The following is a 21,098-nucleotide window of genomic DNA, read 5'->3' as shown; positions in this document are numbered from 1 at the left end:
TCTAATCAAAAGTTGCTGTCTTGTACTTTATGTAATGTCTAAAGAAAAAACAAGCACAAAAATAAAAAAAAACACACACAAAATAGTCTCTTTTGGATCTCTTAAAAAGAAAATATTTCGCCTTCAAAAGGGAGGCAATAACCAAAAATTACAAAAGTGTAGTATATATTTTAGGGAAGAAAAAGTAAGGGGCTTCAAATATGGCTGCAGTAATTATTTTCATTATAGTTTAATCTCTTGATTATTTTCTTGATTAATCGATTTAAAATGTCAGAAAATTGTGAAAAATCTTGATCAGTGTTTCCCAAAGCCCAAGATGACATCCTCAAATGTTTTGTTCTGTCCACAACTCAAAGATACTCAGTTTACTGACAAAGAGGACTAAAGAAACCAGAAAATATTCACATTGGAGAAGCTGAAATAAGAGAATTTGGACATTTTTAAATACCTGTGATAAAAAAAAGAAAAACTAACATGGCGTAAATTTGTAAGTGTCATCTAATGAATGTCTTCCATTGTTAGAAAAGACCCCAGAGGAAACCAAACCTATAAAGTGAAAAATGATGTCAGTTAGTGGAAATTAATTAACCTAAAGTTAACATCTGTAAAACAAGCAGTCCTACCCCGAGGCGAAAAGAACACACTAAGACGTGCTACAAATAAGACACTCCTCCAAATGAATAGGCTAACTTCCGTGACAAGAAAAATGGACAGATCAAGTCGATTTCATCAATTTTCTCTCTCCCTCTAGTCTAATATTACATTGCCTCTTCCTCCAGGCCTTCCTTTCGGCATCGCTGCCTCCCATCTTTTCCTCTGTGCCTGTCGCATACTAATAAGCAGGCTTTTGTGCAGCCTGCCACAAAGTGCAGTCCCTGACTTAACACATACATCATTGTGAGAACTGCGATCTGGTCAGCACGATTCTGCTGCTTCTGCTGTGGAACAAGTGCTGGGCTTTGTGCACAACCAATCATGGTTTTCTCTGGGAGCCAAGCCACCTCAGAAATGGAGCATCAAAGAGGGCTGTATCATGAAGCCAGCCTACTGTTGTTGCCATGAGGCTCTTACTGAGGGCCAATAACACATACAAGGACAGGACACTGCTCTAATAATCTAAAAACACTGCTTTAACAGGTGTAAATGACAAAACTGCTTATTCTGCTACTGTCTTTTTGTGACAACACAACGTGATGGGAAATTTGTTGATGGCTCCAATGAAAATATGTTTTTTTCACTCTTACTGAATTAAATAATCAGGAAGTAAAGAAAACCACAACTCAAAAATAACTGTTCTGACTTCTAAGACATTCAACTGCAGTGCAAAACCATTTCAAAGAGCTACACAAATTACTGGTGATATTTTTGTTTGCTTTTCATCTCAGATTAGTGATGCAACCTTGTTAATTCTCTGCATCATTTCCCCAACAAGTATTTACCCTAGACTTAAACACAGGTGCTCTTTTAGGACTGCAACTAATGGTTATTTTTGGGTTGATTAAGTCTGTCAATTATTTTCTTGGTTAATTGACTAGTTGTTTGGTTTATAAAATGTCAGAAAATGTTGATCAGTGTTTCACAAAGCCCAAGATGACATCCCTAAATGTCTTGTTTTGTTTTTTTTATCCACCATCCAAATATATACAGATTACTGTCAAAAGCGGTAAATAAACTGGAAAACATTTAAGAGGCTGGAACCAGAAATTCTAGACTTTATTCTTTAAAAAATACTTGAATACATGAATCAATTGCTGATTTTTGCAATTGCAGCTCTACCCCATTGCAACTAACAATTAACTATTTGGCTGATATGTTTTAAGTACAAGCCCAATTATTTATCTTATATAGTGCCAAAACTAAACATTTCGCAAATTTCATTAGATTTTATTAGAATTTCTTTTTAGATATTATTTCACTTTCATGGTTTAATTTTCCATAATGACCAACAAAGCACACCAGGTTTGTGTTCGATTAATGTTACACAATAGACTTGCTAAAATTCTTAATAAATGTGGCAATACCAAACTCCTGATTCCTGCCCCATGAAGATTTTTTGTCACTTTCCCCCTTTTTGTCGCAGTTGTTACTTCGCACTCAGAAAAGAGATGTGAAAAACCTTACAAGTGACTGATTTCTGAACAAGCATCAGATTTCTTGAACAGCTAAAAACATGAAGGACTCTCTGTGTATCTTTGTGCATCAGAATCTGAATTCTTTGATGCGTCTTCTCATTACTCCTGAAAAACTTTGGCACCAGCAGGAAACAGAGGCTCAAGATACTCACACAACATGCCCGGATACTTTGTCTGGCTGATGCAATAGTTGTCCGCAGACTGGAAAGAGTGCAGACTACCTGGAGTGACGTGCCAGCCATGTGGTCCACTACTACAAATCATTATACAAAGATATCATGGCTCAGGGATCAAGGCCCACACCACACACACACACTACCACGCCAATTTACTGCACTCAGTGTCTATTCAGCTCGGCACAATTAGAGGATTTCTTGGCACTCACCTTGCACTCTGTTAATGCTACATCTTTTGAAGAGAGATCAAAAATGCAATATGTATGAGTGTGAGAAACACAGTGATGGACAATGGTATCACTGGTGTAAAATCTAAAATATCTATTCCCAAAATCACTGTTCGGGATGCTTTACCAGGCCTCTCTGTTTACTCATATCTCCGAAAGCAAATAGACACACAGTTATCTATTCAACAGGCAGTTATTTTGTTGCCATTCAATAAGTAAATGCATTAACATTTATAAGGCCAGACTTTTGAACCATGTACTCAGGTCAGACACACTGTATAACAACATATCCACAGGTATCTAAGGACTTAATTAAGAAAACAAAACCTAATGCTGTAGCTGTTGATGTCCAAAATGTCAACAACAAAATCACTGGAGAACTGTTAAATAAATTTTGGTATAGTCCAAGCTGGTTTAAAATACATTTCATAATATAAGCATTACAACAAAAATGGACAGCATAATTCATTTCTGCACTGTATGTTCCATTCAAACTCTTCCATCATGTGGAGTCTCCTGTCACTATTGTCTCTTACTCACATTAAGGATCGAGGTCCTATCATGCAGAACAATTTTATGTCTTTACTGCGTCTCTGTCTTCTACTGAGGGACACAATAACTGAGCCCACGACCACTTAAGTCTTCATTAGCCTCATCACAGTACTGCGTGCAAATAATGACACCAGTGAACTTTGTTTCAATCAATACAGCTTTGATGGAGTCACTCCATCACCGGTGAAATGGCAGCGCCCATTTAAGTGTTGAATAGCACTCCAGAGAGGGAGAGGCATTCAGATATTCAGATCGCTGCCCTGTGGTCCAATAACTTGGTGTCAAAGGATACACTCGCAAAAAATTAACAAACTACAAGAGTGCATTCAGTAGAGAACAGACCTCCGCCAGACAACCCAAGAAGAATAACTGGATGCAGGCCCTTTGTAATCCAATTTTTGATTACTAATTGAAAATTAAAGTACACATTTTGTCAGTTACTTATTTTTTCATTTTTTCATAATTTATTTCTGCCTCAGAATCTTTTATCAGTATTCAAATAATTAAGCAAACATAAGTCTTTAAAAACTAAAGAAAACTGTTGGTCAAAGTCAAACAACGATAAAACCATTTTATCCAATTTTGTTGGCATATGTCATATTTCATAAACACTGATTAAGTGGGTTATTGCATAATTGTCATGTGTTTCTTTATAATCTAACATTTAGTTAACTTAAAAAATGTTTGGGTAGGAGCATTTCCTGGACCTGAAAATGTGTTTGTTTGCTTCCTGGATAAAACACTTGTACACAAAAATCATAAAAAAAAATCCAAGGCACTCTGTTTAAAAACAATTAAAATGGATAAACTGTCATAGCATGATCATGTTAGACCTTAAAAACAAACAAACAGGAGTCAAGGACTCAAGGATTTTTGACCTCCTGACACAGACTTAATACCAACACGTTAAGGTCTAACGTGACCCTGCTGTAAAGAAGGCACTTTAATTGGGATTTTAATTGTTTTAAAAAAGAGTGGCTTGGAATTTTTGTGATTTTTCAGTTTAGTTAATTTAGTTGACTATGATCTTATTATGACAATACACCCCACCATTCCATCCCCTTGCTTGAAGTGCCATTCAGGTGAGCAGGGCAGCCCACATCAAGGTAAATACAGTTACTCATATTTCTTATAAAGGAATCCTGGATTTTAAAACAAATGTAATCACTGTTGTCACAATTACCTTGTCTGCATCCACTTTGCCTCTTATGAACTCTGACCTCCAGAACTGCAGCGCTTGCTCCAGAGAGAGGCCGATACCTTTGAGGAAGAGGCCGTACTGCATACGTCCACCATGGCGGAGGTGGTGGTTCTCTCGGAGGCTCTGGTGGAGCTGCCTCATGCAGAGCGGGAACGACTTCGCTGAAAGCTGGAGGCACACAACAATTCATGACTGACATGCAGGTCCCTTCTACTATAATATATGTACCTAAAAAAATTTTTTATTCTGAATGAACTTTTCCTCCTCTCTCAAATTTTATGTTTTCCTTTTCTATGGCGCAGATGTTACACATAAGTTAACTGATTGATTTAAACTTAAGTGGCACTAAATACACTTTCTAGTCATTCCTAGATGGGGCACCTGAATGACTATACAAACCTCAAGTTTCCCCCTTTTTTAGATAATCCATCCCCAAGCAAAATGGCAAGAATAGATGGTCAGCGCAACTTACTGAATCAATTTGCTCCAAGGATATTTTCCCAACGTTCTTCTGGATGCTGTAATCCTGTCCCACATAGGCATGACTAAAATAAGAAAAAATATTTTAAAAAATATCAGGACTGTGACAAATAAGACTCAGTTTCTTTAGTATTATTAATATAATTTTAGAAGCAATCGGGGCTACCATGAAAACTGATTATATTTTCCAAGACATGTTTCTTCAATATAAATAAAGTCTCTTTTTAATATAGAAAATAAGGTTAAGACCTGACTCTAAAGACCAGACTTTAGACACTGGACACAATAATTTTAAAAAAGTAAAATGAATGCATCCCCTGTGACCTTCTCACAAACAAACTTAAATCTGCTAAGCTGCTATCAGTAGATTTAAGTCGATGACTTTGGCAACCCTTTGAGGCCCACATTGTGTTCCCCTTACCATAGAGATTAGTGGCCTGCCCACTAATCTCAGCAACCTGCCCACTAATCCCCATCAACAATCAGGCAACATGACTTCTTCCTCCCCTATATTCATGTTCTTACTTTTATCTAAAATAAGATAAACACCCTCACTGTGTTCTGAGCCGCTCCTCTTTTCAATTGAAGCTGAAATGAAGTCTGGTGCTGTTAAGCCACTATTCAGTGCAAACTTGTGCACTGATTTGCATTAACTTTCAATGGTGAAAAGGGTTTTTACAGTATGATAGGATATCAACAGGATACGCTGCCTTAGCACCAGAGGTTAGCAGCACATGTACTGTTTGAACAAATGTGTTAAATGGACTTTTTAGGGGCTTTTTGTTAAAGAGCAATGAAGGACTAAAAAAAATGATGTGCGTTTTTATACCGCACCAGTCCTATTGAGCCACTTTCAGAGAGTGCACATCACAATCATCTGATTGTACAACATAAAATAAATATCCCATATGGAATTCAGCTTATATGCAGTGTAATAATATAATAATAATAATAATAATGATATAATGCTTTGCTCTTTTTAAAGACTAACTAAACACTTGATGCATGTCTAAATTTTGCCATTTTAGTGCAAAGTATTTGGAATATACATATTGGGTTTTAAAATGTGTAGCGACTGCCATCTACTGGTTGAAACCCAGCTATTGCAAATAAAATTTACTATTGGCTGATCAGGTGGCAGGTGATGTACACTGATCAGGCATAACATTATGACCACCTGCCTAATATTGTGTTGGTCACCCTTTTGCTGCCAAAACAGCCCTGACCCACTGAGGCGTGGATTCCACTAGAACCCTGAAGGTGTGCTGTGGTATCTGGCACCAAGATATTAGCAGTAGATCCTTTCAATCCTGTAAGTTGCGAGGTGGGGCTTCCATGGATCGGACTTGTTTGTCCAGCACATCCCACAATGTTCGATTGGATTGAGATCTGGGGAATTTGGAGGCCAAGTCAACACCTCAAACTCGTTGTGCTCATCAAACCATTCCTGAACCATTTTTGCTTTGTGGCACGGCGCAATATCCTGCTTAAAGAGGCCACAGCCATCAGGGAATACCGTTTCCATGAAAGGGTGTACATGGTCTGCAACAATGCTTAGGTAGGTGGTACGTCAAAGTAAGATCCACATGGATGGCAGGACCCAAGGTTTCCCAGCAGAACATTGCCCAAATCATCACACTGCCTCTGCCGGCTTGCCTTCTTCCCATAGTGCATCCTGGTGCCATGTGTTCCCCAGGGAACCGACAAACATGCACCCAGCCATCCACGTGATGCAAAAGAAAACGTGATTCATCAGACCAGGCCACCTTCTTCCATTGCTCCATGGTCCAGTTCTGATGCTCACGTGCCCATTGTTGGCACTTTCGGCGGTGCACAGGGGTCAGCATGGGCACACTGACTGGACTGCGGCTATGCAGCCCCATACGCAACAAACTGTGATGCCCTGTGTATTCTGACACCTTTCTATCAGAACCAGCATTAACTTCTTCAGCAATTTGAGCAACAGTAACTTGTCTGTTGGATCAGAGCATGCGGGCCAGCCTTCACTCCCCACATGCATCAATGAGCCTTGGCTGTCTGTGACCCCGTCACTGGTTTACCACTGCTCCTTCCTTGGACCAGTTTTGATAGATACTGACCACTGCAGACCAGGAACACCCCACAAGAGCTGCAGTTTTGGAGATGCTCTGACCCAGTCGTCTAGCCGTCACAATTTGGCCCTTGTCAAACTCGCTCAAATCCTTACGCTTGCCCTTTTTTCCTGCTTCTAACAAAACAACTTTGAGGACAAAATGTTCACTTGCTGCCTAATATATCCCACCCACTAACAGGTGTCATGATGACGAGATAATCAGTGTTATGCCTGATCGTGTATATGGTGGCAACTTCTCCTTGCCCAGCCAACAGTGGTTAAAAAAATAAATAAATAAATAAAATAAATAAATACAATTTAAAACAAGTACATCTCCCAACTCTGCCCTCTAATCAGAGCTGGGTGGCCCACCTCCCCTATCTCTTTGCCAATCACGATTGATGTTGTTACAAAGAAAAAAGAAATGGAATTAAAAAAAAGAAATAGGGGACTGTTCAGTCTGCCTCCATCAAAGTCGATAAGCCAGACATACAAATACCTTACTGAATCCTCACCAATACATTTCTGACATTCATCAATTTTTATATTGTTAAGACACAACGCCCCTATAGTAGTCGTCCTATTCACCCCAACCTGCCGCTCCTCCTCTGTCCCTTGTCTTGAAATTTTTCAAAATTATGCAGTGGGTGGCGTTAGGACCTAGGGGTGCAGTAATTGTTATAATTATGAAAATACACTTTTACACAAAATTTGTTATAAATCAAATCAGTAATCTCAGGAAAAACATTAGCCCATCACTCAAAAACCAGGCAATATTGCCCACCAAAAAATGAGCATAATAAATTATAGGGTAAATAATATACATGTTACAGAGGCCTAAATACTTCAAGACTGAATAACTTTAACAATAGGAACAAATGATGCTGCACAAGTAGAGACAGGTACCAAATTCACACAACATCTGGACTTCTGCAGGGACATACGGGGTTTACTCAGACCAGCCACAAGCCTCCAATGTTCTTCTGTGCCAAAGATCAATCCTGCTAAATCTCTTTTTCAACAGAGTCCTGGAAAAGTGGCAGCAAAGGTATTAATCCTGCTGCTTACCTGAGGTGGTTAAGGAGCGGTTGGAGCCGTTCATCAGAATGCACCGCTGGTAATGAGCGGGCTGTCAGCTGCAGAGAAGATGGACATCACATGAGTAATGGTAAATAGTGTCGGTCAAAGGACTAGAATGGCCAAACACTGCTGGTTAAGTGAAGCAAAGATTAAGTACTGCCCAGAACAATAATTAAAACACAGTCCACAGCTTTAAATTAAACTGCATCAGAGTTCCTTACAAGCCCTGTCTACAACTGACGTTTGGTTTTCACACCCTGTCTCACTCTGAACACATAGTTTTAGCAATAATGTAATTAATTCAGCTGTGAGTCTGATTGTTTTTAATTCAAGAGCAAACCTACAGATGTATGAACATCCTTTCCCAACACAAAGCTTTATTTAGTCTAATTGCTTTACAAACGTCACTCATGACCATTTCAATGTCTGCCTTACACATGCCCAAAAACAGCTTAATACACTATTTTTCCGTTACATCCTGCTAAAATGAACATCCAACCAATAACTGGAGTCATATGGAGAGGCAGCTTTCAATTTCATGCCTTTTTAATGACACATTTTCTGCTATGTCCATTTGTCGTCCCCAGTGGAGGAGAATAACCATTATAGTAACACAGACAGTCACAATGGCACGCTTACAAGAAAAATAGTTTTGGAGCATTAGCTATTCCATTCCAACAGTTAGTGGTCCGGATAATTACCAGCAAATGGGGGAATGGCAGAACTGGACCAAGTTGCTCTTTTTTGTTTGTTTTTCTTTCTAATTTGGAAAAGATGTTCCTGCCTGTCCCATGATGGAGGACATGTTTTCAAGTTTAAGCAAATTAAGTAAGTGTTGCCCACTAAGCCAACAGTGGTACAGAGGCAGTGCCTTTCTGTACTAAACAAAGAACAACACACAATGAATTCAACAGTCAGTGTAGTATTCAGAGAGGAGTCGCCTATGCTGATTCTTCACCTAACCTGTGCACAACAAAGTGTTAGAGGCGGTTCACCCCAAAATCAAAAAATACATATTTTTCCTCTTACCTGTAGTGCTTTTTATCCATCTAGACTGTTTTGTTGTGAGCTGGTGAATTTTGAAAATATGAGCTGTAGAGATGCCTGCTTTCTCTCAAATATAATGTAACTAGATGGAGCTCAGCTCAGCTCAAAGCACCAAGCACCAGCCAAACCAGTCAAGAAGTAAATAGGAGTTATTAAACTATTTTAATAACTGATTAATGTTAATTTTTACGCAAAAATGGTAGAAATGCTGTTTTCAGCCTTTCTAATATGGAGATTTACTTTTTTCCTTCATTAATTATCATATTAAACTGAATATCTTTGGATTTCACGCTGACAATACAAGACATATTAAGACTAGAGATGCACCAGTTTCAATTTTCTTGGCTGATTCCTATTTTCAATTTTTTTTAAGGGTCTGACCTGCCAGTTCCGATTTTGACCAATTCCAATTTTTAGTCTTTCCAAGAACTATAATTTACAGCATTCACAAACATTTTTGCAACTTTTCTTGGAAAAAAAATTTAATTGGATGTTCATAATAAAACACGGACTATTAAATATTCATTAAATACAATCTAATACGATCTTGCGAGATAATTGAATCTCACAGGATTTCACAGGGCGCAATTTCACATCAGCAGATGTAAACAAACCGGAGACAGACGCGGTGCAACAGTTTGCTGCAGTGAAACGTTACCATGAGAAAAACGGATGCAGAAGTTAAACGAGTCTGGATGAGAACATGTTTGAGGAGCATCAACACAGGTTGTTTATTCTTCAGCCAGAACAGCCAGTGAGATTTTATCTGTCTGCTGCTGGCTAACATTAGCCTGATGAGCTACAAAGTTTCCAGCTGTTTTGCAACATTGTCAGCTGCTCTGTCTCGTAGACTGTCTGTCTTCTCTTTATCCTGTTCTTGGAATCTGTCATTGTGTGTAGCTGTGATCAGCGCTGTGGTGGGTGTGATATCATGGTCAGTTTGGCTGCTGTGCTCATGACGTGACCATCGTGCAGAACATGTGTTTGACAATGACGGGCACAGAATCAGATATATGATGCTGGCCGGCCGGTCACACTGAAAACCAGCCGGTTTTGGTCTCTGGCCAGTCGATTGGTGCATCCCTTATTAAGACTTTGAAGAACTGAGATGGACATTTTCATTATTTTTGGACATTTTATAGACATTGTAACAATAGGATAAACAGGACAATTAACTTTAGTCTTTGTTGTTATTGGATAGTCATTAATAAATAATAATACTTGCACAGGAGCAAGTAAAAACTTACTGCAGGCAAGTATTTCTGGCCTACTTGTCCGACCAGGCAAGTGGAAAAACAAAAAAAAAAAACATTATGCATGCTGAAATTAGTAAGCTCCATCAAGACCACTCTCAGAAATCATAATTTTGCAATTCTGTCAATCTGGCAAATTACAGTTTGCAAGTAGTGAGTTTTTCGATGAGTGCTTCAATTTGCCAACAGGCATTTTGGATTTAGCTGTCTAAACAGAGCCGAACTCTTTGTCATAAACACAGGCATAACCCGAAAACACACTAATTGAGAGTGACTACTCAGTTAAATACAAAGGGCAAACAACATTACAAAAACATAGAACAAAAAGGGACCTTTGTTCAAACTGTCAAAGAATTTTCTATGCATGAAGCAATGAACAGCCAGTTCCAAGGTAGACTCCAACAGCTGCTGTGGCAAGGCAGTGCACCTTTTGACAGAGTGATTTTTAGTTGGAAAAAGCAAACTAAAGAAGGATGCATGACATACTTGTTTGTGTGCACAGAGCTAGATCCATACATCAGCCAGTATTAGCTCATTGCAGATCATGTACATGTTGGTAGACAAGTAACAAGAAACTGCAGCACAGACAAACTAGTGTGTCTGCCAGAGCATGGACAAAGTGACAAGTTAGTCACAATGAAAAGAAATATTATCCTGAATTATTTTTTAATACTACCAAATATTGATTTTAGTATCAGGCTAAAACATCCTGTATCAGCTGGACTATAAGTAAAAGATAATGTACAGCCAACGGGTCATCATTGATGCACCCCGAAAGCCGTAATTGACCAGCCAGAATTGAGTATTCAATTAAGCCATGTAATAATAGATATACATCGATCAGCAGATGAAAGTCTGTACCAACTAGTAGTTGCAGAGCCTAACAATAAAGATTGCCCACTTGCCTGGGGCAAGTAAAATGCCATGTCAAGCAGGCAAATCTGGAAACTCACTTACCCGACCACACAAGTGGTATAAAAGAATTTCATTGAAGCAATTTTTCATTGAATATGGCAGAAAATTCAGTTTTCAGCGTCTCAAATATGGAGATTTCTCACTTTTCTTTGTTTATTATCATATTAAGCTAAATATCTTTGGGCCCATTCTCAGCAGAAGGTTGAAACAATTACATTAATCATTCATATTATTGATCCCATATTTTCTACCACCCTAATCTAAATGCAAAAGTAGTTTCATGCATGAGGTTTTCTTTAGAGACCTATGTGTACTTCATATTTCTACTTTGATAGTGAAATCAACGTGGATCAGATTACTGTAAGCAAACTTTTTTTTTTTTAATAAGTTTTGATAAATGTGCTCATCTTGATCTATCAAGATGGTTTTCCCAATGCAAATCTTCTCTTTGCCACGATTATCAGATCTACAATTCACACAAAAAGTCATATTAGAAAGAAGGAGACTCAATCAGAAAAGTAATGAATTTCAGGTCTTAATAATGGCATATTTCATCATTTTTGATTATATTATAGATTTCTTGTACCTCATTAATACGACAGATCTATTCATGAACTAGTTAGTACTATTACCTCTGGTTGTCTAGCGTGCTTGTGCCTGTTTGCTGGTCACCATGATGTAACTGAACCATGGTTGTCTCCTCACATGTATTGTAAAGAACGCCTCTGGTTTCCAAAACATCATGTTTCACCTCCCTCAGGGCATTCAATGCAATGCACAAGCGTGCCGATATAGCGCCTTCCTAGACCACAGTCTTTAAAAAAACATCATGCCCATAGGGACAATAAGCACTTTCATACTAGCTGTACCCAGTTTTCCCTCCAGACATTTTATGTCATATGTGCATACTTATTCGCCTCATTCGAACCCTGCGATTCTCCAGTTTCCCTCTGGGTAATGAAGGAAACAGCCACAGTTGCAATTTAATAATTTGTGTTATGGAAACAGACGTACTGTGTGAACAAAATGTATTTACATAATCTACATGTACGGGGAGTGGACATAACAGAAACACATCTACAATACAGGGCAAAGTGAAGCTGCCTTGAAATGAGTCAGAAAGGTGTTGATTAAAATCTATGGTATGGTAAGGTCAGAGTTGTTTGTGTTGTTTCAGATTGCATTATATTGTAAGATACTACTATTACTGAGTTAAAGCCCAGGACGCTCATATTCTATATACATATAAGGCAAATTTGTGCCATATGTTTTCATCATTTGTCTTGGAGCTTTCTGTAAAACTACACAGCATTCATTATTAGGACTGGGAAGGTTACTAAAAATGTATTCCAGTACAATGACTAATTACCTCTTTAAAAAAGTTGTCTGAGACCTAATCCAAGTATCACAATATTGAAGTAATGTAATATGATTACTTTCTGTTTCTTCTGGATTACCTCAATGCCAAATGTGTTGAAACTGTTAAGCCTAACATGATGATTTATGCTTATTGTTAAACGTATTGTTTGTCTAACTATTCCTTCCTTTGTTATGTGCAAATGCATATTCGGATTAATAGCGACAATAATGTGCTTTTAAATGTAGCCTCCCTTGCCAAGTATGCTATTTACACTCGGCTGCACATGCACACCACGAGCTGAGGCTGTTCGTCCTCTGCAGCAGCCATGGGTTTGATTTCAGCATGCGGCCCTCTGCTGCATGTCATCCCTTCACTCTCTCCCTGTCCTTTCTACAGCTGTCCTGTCACAATAAAAAACCCAAAAAATACTAACTAGTTAACTGTCACAAAATTATGTTTTTACCCACACATCAATCTGGTCACAAAAATTATAATCGTGCTGATACTCTCCATTTTTACTAAATGTATCTGTAATCTGATCACTATTTTATCTGCAACTGTAATGGAATACAGTTACTTTTTTGTGTCCAAATTGCGTAACCCTGTTGCATGTAATTTGTTACTGTCCAAACCCGTTCACTACTCCTCATTTCAAAAACAGTAAAGAGTTACAAACACTTACAGCAAGAGCTTTAGAGAGCCTAGTGCGGAAATCATTCAGAACGATGGTGACAATGTCCTGGTGAGGGATGTACACATAGCCGGCTTTGAGGTACACTTTCCTTGTTCGCACGAGATCCAGGGCATCTTGAAATGGAACCTTAAAAACAAAAGTAAAGTTGGAGGGAAAAATGTTGTAAATAATTAATGCTTTCGTAAGATTTAGAAGTTAATATTCCATTTGCACACTCATGGTGAGTGTTAGGATGCCAAAGTCAACCCTTTGCCCTTTGTAATTTTGGCTGCTTAAAATGTGATCCAAGGTTTTAGTGAGTGTGACGATTTACATTCTCTAAACGAATAAGACTGTCAGCATCCAGCCTAAAATGTAGATTTAAAGTCAAGTAGCAGGCCACCATGACATTTTTCCCCTTTCCTTCTGTGAACAGACAAACTGTAGATTTAAATCCTTTCAGCTGTGAAAGGCCATGACGGTGATCTGACAAACAGCCAATTATTTTCCGGGCTCTCCATTCATATTGATTTGAGAGAATTCCCCACTATGTGAGCATTTAGTGATTCGACAAAATAATGTCAAAACAGTTCTTTAGAAGTAAGACGAGCTACTCAGATGCAGAGTGGAAACTCTACATTAGGGAGGGCATAAATCTCCAATAAGCAGATTTCAACTGCCTCAGGGGCCAATATTTGATTGATTTATTTTGTAGCGTTAGATGATCTGTCTCTATCAACCAAAATACTGGCCATGAGGGTAGGAGGTTGAATAACAAAATAAAATTAAGCACAGTAATCAGTGCTTGACTTCAATGCAATACATAATTTATTTTTAAAAACAGACTATGCACTGCCCTTCCTGACTGGTACTCTAACACAGTATGGGTGGCATTAAGGAGGAAGTTTGCGTATGTAATTAGTCTAACAAAAGGCACAAATTACTGCAATTCAAATCGACAACAACACAACGACAACACTTCCTTTCTTGTCGAAACAATACAACTTTTTCTGCAAATTCTACCCATAGTATTTTATATTCTGCATGACTGTGGAAGTGTAGAAGTTCTTACACCTCTAAATGGGAGCCAAATTATGTAAAAGAGGGTCCATTTATTGAAGCAATCATCTCTATTATACATTAGTTGGTGATGTCCTTTAATGGGCAGTCCAGCAATTTAACATCGCATTTCCATAAATTTAGGGGACTCCCAGGAGACAGATTTAACAGGAAAAAAAACAAAATGAGCCTGCTCGTATTCCCTAGAATAGGTCAAGCTCCAAAAACACTGGATCTCATATTTCCCAGAATGCAACTCAAACGCATCTTTTGTTAGGCCTTCCCTGACTGGTAAACACCATCATTTTTTTTTAACTCACTCTAAGTATGTAATTGGGATGGTCCTGGCAACCATCTTCCCTGTGAATTAAACTGAGGTTTTAATTTAGACTAGTCAACTAGTCTAAAGGAAAGAGAATACTCAGAACACCATCAAAATTGAGCACAAGTAATTGATAATGTTAAACATTGACCGAAACAATACTGCATTCCATTTGAAGCTCTTCTTCACTTTCTGTACTTTCTTTCTTTCTGCACTTTGTGCCGTGCATTGTGAACATATTGTACATTATCCTACAAAACATAACAACTCACTAAATGAGTTACCTTTTTAGACCAAGCAGGATCACAGCAGGTCCAGATTAACGGTATTGTTTTCCTAGAACTGCCTCATAGTGTGGCGAACAGTAGCAGTGCAGCACCAGCAAGTTGTTCTCCTTGCAGTTTAACATCCATGCCTATGCTGAACATGTTCATATTTTGCTCCGGTCAAGTGGTTTCATGCCAATTTATTGTGACACAGCCTACAACCTGATTTTAATTTTCTACATCAAAATACTGACAAACTATGCTGGTTCTATAAGATGTTATATTTGGTACTTTGCTATTAACAACATCCAGACCACACAGGCATGATGACATCATCAGGGTTATCTTTTCAAACTTTGGACAGTCCCTCCAACTCTGCAGTATCCGTTGTAGCCACTGACCTTAACTTCATTTGTAAAACTGGTGTGAGTGCCCCATTAAAATCCACAGTACAGAATTTCTGTTGTTTCTGGAGACTTTTTTGTCAAACTGAGCATTAACAACTCAAAATTTAACAAAATTGCTAAAGTACCCAAATAATGGCCTCACAGGGGGAACACTGCAGCTTTTGATGGTAAATGGAAGAATCACTTTGAAGATAATTACGGCAGGAAGAGTGACTTTAACGCAGCAATATTTTTCTGGTTGTCTGTGAAGATAGCTCTGATGAGAATGTGATTTTATTAAAGTTCTAACATTTAGAATACAAAACATTGTGTTAATGGTATGTCTAGATGGCTTGCTTTGCAAATCTAATGCATTATGTGAGAATGTAAATTGCAGAATAATATTGTATATAAAAACATCAGTTTTATGGAGGCATAAGAACTTAACACTCTTAATGGTCTCAATGGAGAGAGAGAGAGAGATGAGTAACTCACTTTGTAGAAGTCCTGATCCTCCACAGTGATTCCACTGACGGCATAACTGGAGCTGACAAGTTTATCCTGCAGAGACTTCTTCTCCTCGATGCTAATCTGAAAAGTTATTGATGAGATAGACACATTTCAGTGAAGAGCTGCGAAGGCAGAACTCTGTCAGTGTTGATACAGTGAAAGGTGAGAATCATGGAAACCAAAGATCATTTATCAGATGAATATACTGTTTTCATCCTCACTTGACACATTATGTGTCGATGAATAAACTAGAAACAGACAACGTTTCAACTCGCTCACTAGCATTTCCAAGTGGTGTCACTGTTTGTACCCCTGTCGCAAAGACAACACCTGTGCACAACACTGAACTGCTTCCCGATTCCACAGAGCTCCATGGAAAATGACCAACACCACTTCGGAAATAAGAGAAATGAGAAGCATGTTCACAGAAGAGGTACACTGAAAGTTATTACAATGTGCATTGCATAGTAATAACAGTTTGCGTAACATTAGCCTATAGCAAGACTTTTCAGTTGGTGGCCTGTGAGCAGAATTCAGCCCTTTAACAATCTAAATCCAGCACCTAGCTCATTTATAATTATGAAAAAAAGTATACTAGTTTACAGGTGTTTAAATTGCTTATTAGAAGATCATCATTTTATTAGTAGGCTCATTAGCCCATTCATTGGTTGTTAAGCAGAGACACTTATAATTATTTTTAAAATGTTTGAACTCAGGCTGTTTAAATAGAGAGAATTTAGAGTCAAACGGAGTGAAAAAAAAGTGTTAAATGCAGCATGCAGCAAAACACAGCAAACTACCTCTAATCTAGAATTCTAAAAGAGCTTTGGCTTTCCTGTTCTTTTTTTTACCATATGTTTTATTTAAATTGTGAAAACTAATAAAGTGGGAAAAAGAAGGTGCATGTTTTATACACTTAAATTTCTAACATAGGAAATGCAAACATCCGTCTCCTTGGTACTTCTTTATGAAAAAACTAATTGAATAGGTCTGGCCTATAGCGCTGCACAAATAATTAACTACAGCAGGGGTTGGAGTATAGGAGGTAGTAAATTTGGAAGAAAACATTAGGAGAAAAAGCATGAGTTTGTTCAGTAATTTAATCTATAATGGAGACATAATTTTCCTGGGAAAAATCGAGCCCGGTGGCAGAGGCTAAATGTGGATGGTGTCATTTAGGGCTGGGCAATATATCGTTATTATAACTTTATTGTGATCTGAGACTTGATATTGTCTTAGATTTGGGATCCCGAGATGTATGCTGCAGTCTAGAGTGTTGTCTTTTCCTGGTTTTAAAAGCTGCGTGTAAGAAAATTGATGTACTTTTCTGAACTTAACAGACTGCTCTATTATTTGTCTTTAACCGTTTAGTCATTATAACCACACTACTGATCAGTAGTTATCAAAAATCTTGTTGTGTTAATATTTTATTGTCCAAACTTAACTACTTAATATACTGCTGGGGGGTTTAAATACAGCAATGATTCATATTCTATAAGATCATCATATGTTTGCAGTATTTGAGAATTTAAGGCATGTTATTTTATAGAAAAGGGGTAAATTGAGATACATTGGATATTGTGGAATGGCCTAAAATATTTAGATATTATTTCTAAGCCATATCTCCCAGCTTTCTTGTCATTATTCTATAGCCATTTCACTGTGGAATCAACATTTACTTCATAAAGGTGAGTTAAAGAAAAAGTTGGCTATTTGCACTTTAAATCCTTTTTCCATTTCTATCTTAAGCCATACTTTAAAAAAGAAATTACAAACTGATAAGATTATAGCATTTTTGCACATTTATTATTTCTGAAATAGTATTTGTAACTTGTAAACGTAAACATGTTAACTTTTTGATCACCATTCAAGGAAACCTAAACATTCATGGGACCTGTTACAGTTATCAAACAGCTCCACCTGGTGGGAAACTACAGAACACATGTTGTGCAGGTTTGGTCATCTCATGCTACATATTCAGCATATTCACAGATGTGAACTAATAAGAATGCCTAATGTGTACATAAGCCTCAGGTAACAAAAGGGAAAATACTGTAGTTTTTAGCAAGAATTAATCTTTTTAGTTACAGTATTTATCTACAGGAAGGAGAGACAAACCTACCGTGTTATATTGCAGATTATTTCTGTGGAGAAATTCAAGCTTTTGTTTAGGATGCAGGTCGTTGAAGCGGTAGCGGAAAAGGTCGACTTCCTGTTGTATAAACCACCGTCTCAAGTCCTCCCTTTAAAATACCAATATAAATGAACATTTATTCTGCAGCATTTGAAATGGTTTTTACTACACAACTAATATTCTGTAGAAATTACAGACTTACGTTTGGCAGTAGGCAAGTCTCAGAATAAAGTGGGAGATGTGGTCCTTCCTTCGTTTGTCGTACTCACTTGGTCCCGGCTGTGATTTTTTGTCCTCCTTAACAGTTTAAATAAAATATATTAGCTTTAATATATATATTACTTGTCATTAGTCACTGCTTCCACATGAGACAAAGTACTTTTTAGTGGTCTATCTTCCATTAATTTTAACTCAGCTTTACTTTGGCAAGTAAGCAGCCAACTTTATGACCACTTCTCCTGTCTCTGTGTTTTGATACTGCCATTTGGAGCCTGTACATTAGTATTGTTATTTTCATTCATGTCTTGGCTGTCAGTCAGCTGCACAGTTCTAAAATAATCTGATGGTTTTAAAATTCTAACAAATCAGTCAATTTGACCTAGTTTGAAACTTCCAACAATGTTAGTAGCAAATTGAATATTTCTCCTATAAATGAAAGTTATGTTTACTATGAAAGCATGTCAGCACAATTTAAATGCATCCTTTAAGAGGACATGGATTTTATCCACTATGTTATCATGCAATCTTACCAAAACAACCTGTCAATGGTCATGGAGAAATAACTTTGTGATAAATGGTGTTTGAACATACAGTGGCCCATGACAGGTATTAATTTGTAAGTCTTAAAACTGTTTTGATGTATGTCATGCTAAACAACACTCACAGCCTCTGGTCTGTAAGGAAAGTTCAGGGTTTTAGACTCAGCCTCCAGTTTCTTTGTGTACTGTTCTGACAGTTTCACATAGCTCACTCCCAAATTCTCAATGGTCTTCAACACTGCAGTGGAAAAGAAGAAGACATTGTAAGAATTATTAAGGCTGCAACAGTTAATCAATTAGTTGTCAACTATTAAATTAATTGCCAGCTACGTTCAGATTTTAGCTTTAAAAATGTAAATGTATATATACACAGAATATCTTTGGTTTCTGGACCAAACATTACATTTGAAGACATCATCTTGGGCATTTGGGAAACACTGATCAACATTTTTTGACATTTTGATAATCAAACAACTAATCGATTAATCGGGAAAACAATCAACAGATTAACTGACAATGAAAATAGTTGTAGGTTGCAGCCCATAATATATTGTTTACCACATTAAAAACATATTTGACAAATGCAAACACTTCTTACAGCAAATTTCTTTAGACCAAGGTCTTACATTTCAATCTGTCCACAGCAAACATCTCAAATTCACTGAGAGAGATGTTTTCAAGAGGAGGCTGCCCATAGAACTGCAGAGCATGTCCATAGACATCCGTCTGAGGGTTGTTAGTGTTCTTTCTTCTTCTGCCAGAGAACTGCATATTTCCTAATGGAAAGAGAAAACAAGAATGTTTTCATCAAAATCCAATAATGTATCAATAGATTATAGGTCACTTGTGGTCACTGCTGGCATATTGGTGCAAGACAGTTTATAATTTAGCAGACTAACACATTGAGGTAAATAGTGTGCACAACTCTTCTCCAATGTAGCATGTTTCATTTTTGTTTTTAAGTGTTCCAGCTATCTCACCAGGTGGCTGGCATTTGAAGAATGAAACACAGTGTAATGGAGAAGAATTGTGTGACTTATTACACAATACATTTTTAGAGGTGGTGCCAACAATTAACAATCCATTTACTCCATTTGGTCTGACAACTCAACTGATGCTGTGATCCTCTTTACACAAACAACATTATATTACTGCCTGACCTAGGGATGTTAACAAATATCAGTGCACTTGAGCAGTGTCATTCTGTTTTGTAATACTACTATCATGATATCGAGATACGGGCAAAGCTTAGTGGCAGTGGTTCATTTTGTGTTCTTTTTAAACCCCTGACAACTCGATAGCAGTGTTATTATCCATCTTCACTGCTCTGATTGCATAAGAAGTCAACTTTTTAACTCAGATGTTATGCATATGGTTGTGTGCTCTTTATGATATGACAGTTTAACTAAAATTAGATTGAAAAATAGCAATACATCACCTTGCGTACACAACTGCAATACACCAAATCACAATTCAGAGTTGCCAGATTCTCGCCAATACAGAGCTGTGTCATGACCTCTAAATTTCTGCCTGCAAACTGTAAACTGTGCAGAAGTGGTAGCATGTATAACTTAACTTGTGCCCCCAAAACAAGGGCAGCAAATATGGCATCCCTATTAACTAACTCTTATTACAAATGTGTTTACTCTACACACCACAAATTACCATAGCCAATCTGTTATAGCTTATGTAAGAGACAGGAAGGAAAATATGCATCCAGAAAGCATTTTCTACCTGTCAAATGTGTTATTATCTGCAGTAACTTGGCTACAAAGCTGCCTTTACTAAACTCAGTAAGGTGAAGTTGACTCCAGCAGGGATAAACAATCTATCAAGGCAACTTCTCACTAGAAAGACAAGTACAGACGATACCAGAATGTCACGATGATAGAATAGGTTCAGCAGGCCTGATAAAATATGTATTATAGAGCTTTCCATAAAACCAGCTGTACCACCGAGGGAGACATACTTGGGACTGTTACACTAAAGTTACCAAGATTGTGTCCTACGTTAGTCAACACATATCCAATACGGAGAATAGCTACTTCTTCGATGCTAGCCGAGTGAACTACCTGGCTAAACAACCTCAGCAGCTTATCACACGATATAAGAAAACTACTGGAACAACATTTAAATTATTATATTGTCGTTACATTACCGATTAGACGATGGGGTTCCCTTGTCTTAGCTCAATCCCGCCAAACAAAGTGGGTGGTTCAACAAACGCGGGTAAACGATGACGATTTTTGACAATCCAGGAAGAGAAGGCTTGTCATAGGGTGAGGGCGCTCGTTTAGTTGTTTCGTACGACCCGCAATTCCGGTTAAATTTCAATACGCTGTATCTCTGCAAATGATGAGAGAAGAGAAGAAATTACTTCCCGCTTTTGTATGATAAATATAAGCCAGTCGAATAATAATAAATAATACAGTCTGTCATTTTATGCTTCTTTTTTCTTCGTAACCGGAACTTGCA

General features: G+C 37.7%; 1 protein-coding gene across 1 annotated transcript in view; it reads right to left on the bottom strand.

Moving 5' to 3' along the window:
• The window catches only part of prim2 (DNA primase subunit 2), a 31,867-nt gene extending 10,940 nt beyond the window's left edge, over positions 1–20,927 (bottom strand). The window contains exons 1-10 of the mRNA XM_084736638.1: positions 20,782–20,927; positions 19,250–19,399; positions 18,749–18,861; positions 18,068–18,162; positions 17,854–17,974; positions 15,717–15,812; positions 13,198–13,335; positions 7,929–7,996; positions 4,761–4,833; positions 4,271–4,456 (exon numbers count right to left, since the gene is read on the bottom strand). Of these exons, the coding sequence (XP_084592764.1) occupies positions 4,271–4,456; positions 4,761–4,833; positions 7,929–7,996; positions 13,198–13,335; positions 15,717–15,812; positions 17,854–17,974; positions 18,068–18,162; positions 18,749–18,861; positions 19,250–19,394 (1,035 nt within the window). The 5' untranslated portion in view covers positions 19,395–19,399; positions 20,782–20,927. The remainder of the gene's footprint in view (positions 1–4,270; positions 4,457–4,760; positions 4,834–7,928; positions 7,997–13,197; positions 13,336–15,716; positions 15,813–17,853; positions 17,975–18,067; positions 18,163–18,748; positions 18,862–19,249; positions 19,400–20,781) is intronic.
• Between the last annotated feature and the right edge of the window lie 171 nt (positions 20,928–21,098).

This window comes from Lutjanus erythropterus, chromosome 14 (genome assembly GCF_056507025.1).
Source record: "Lutjanus erythropterus isolate fLutEry1 chromosome 14, fLutEry1.hap2, whole genome shotgun sequence".
Lineage (NCBI taxonomy): Eukaryota > Metazoa > Chordata > Actinopteri > Lutjaniformes > Lutjanidae > Lutjanus > Lutjanus erythropterus.
This window is presented reverse-complemented; position numbering and strand designations above follow the sequence as displayed.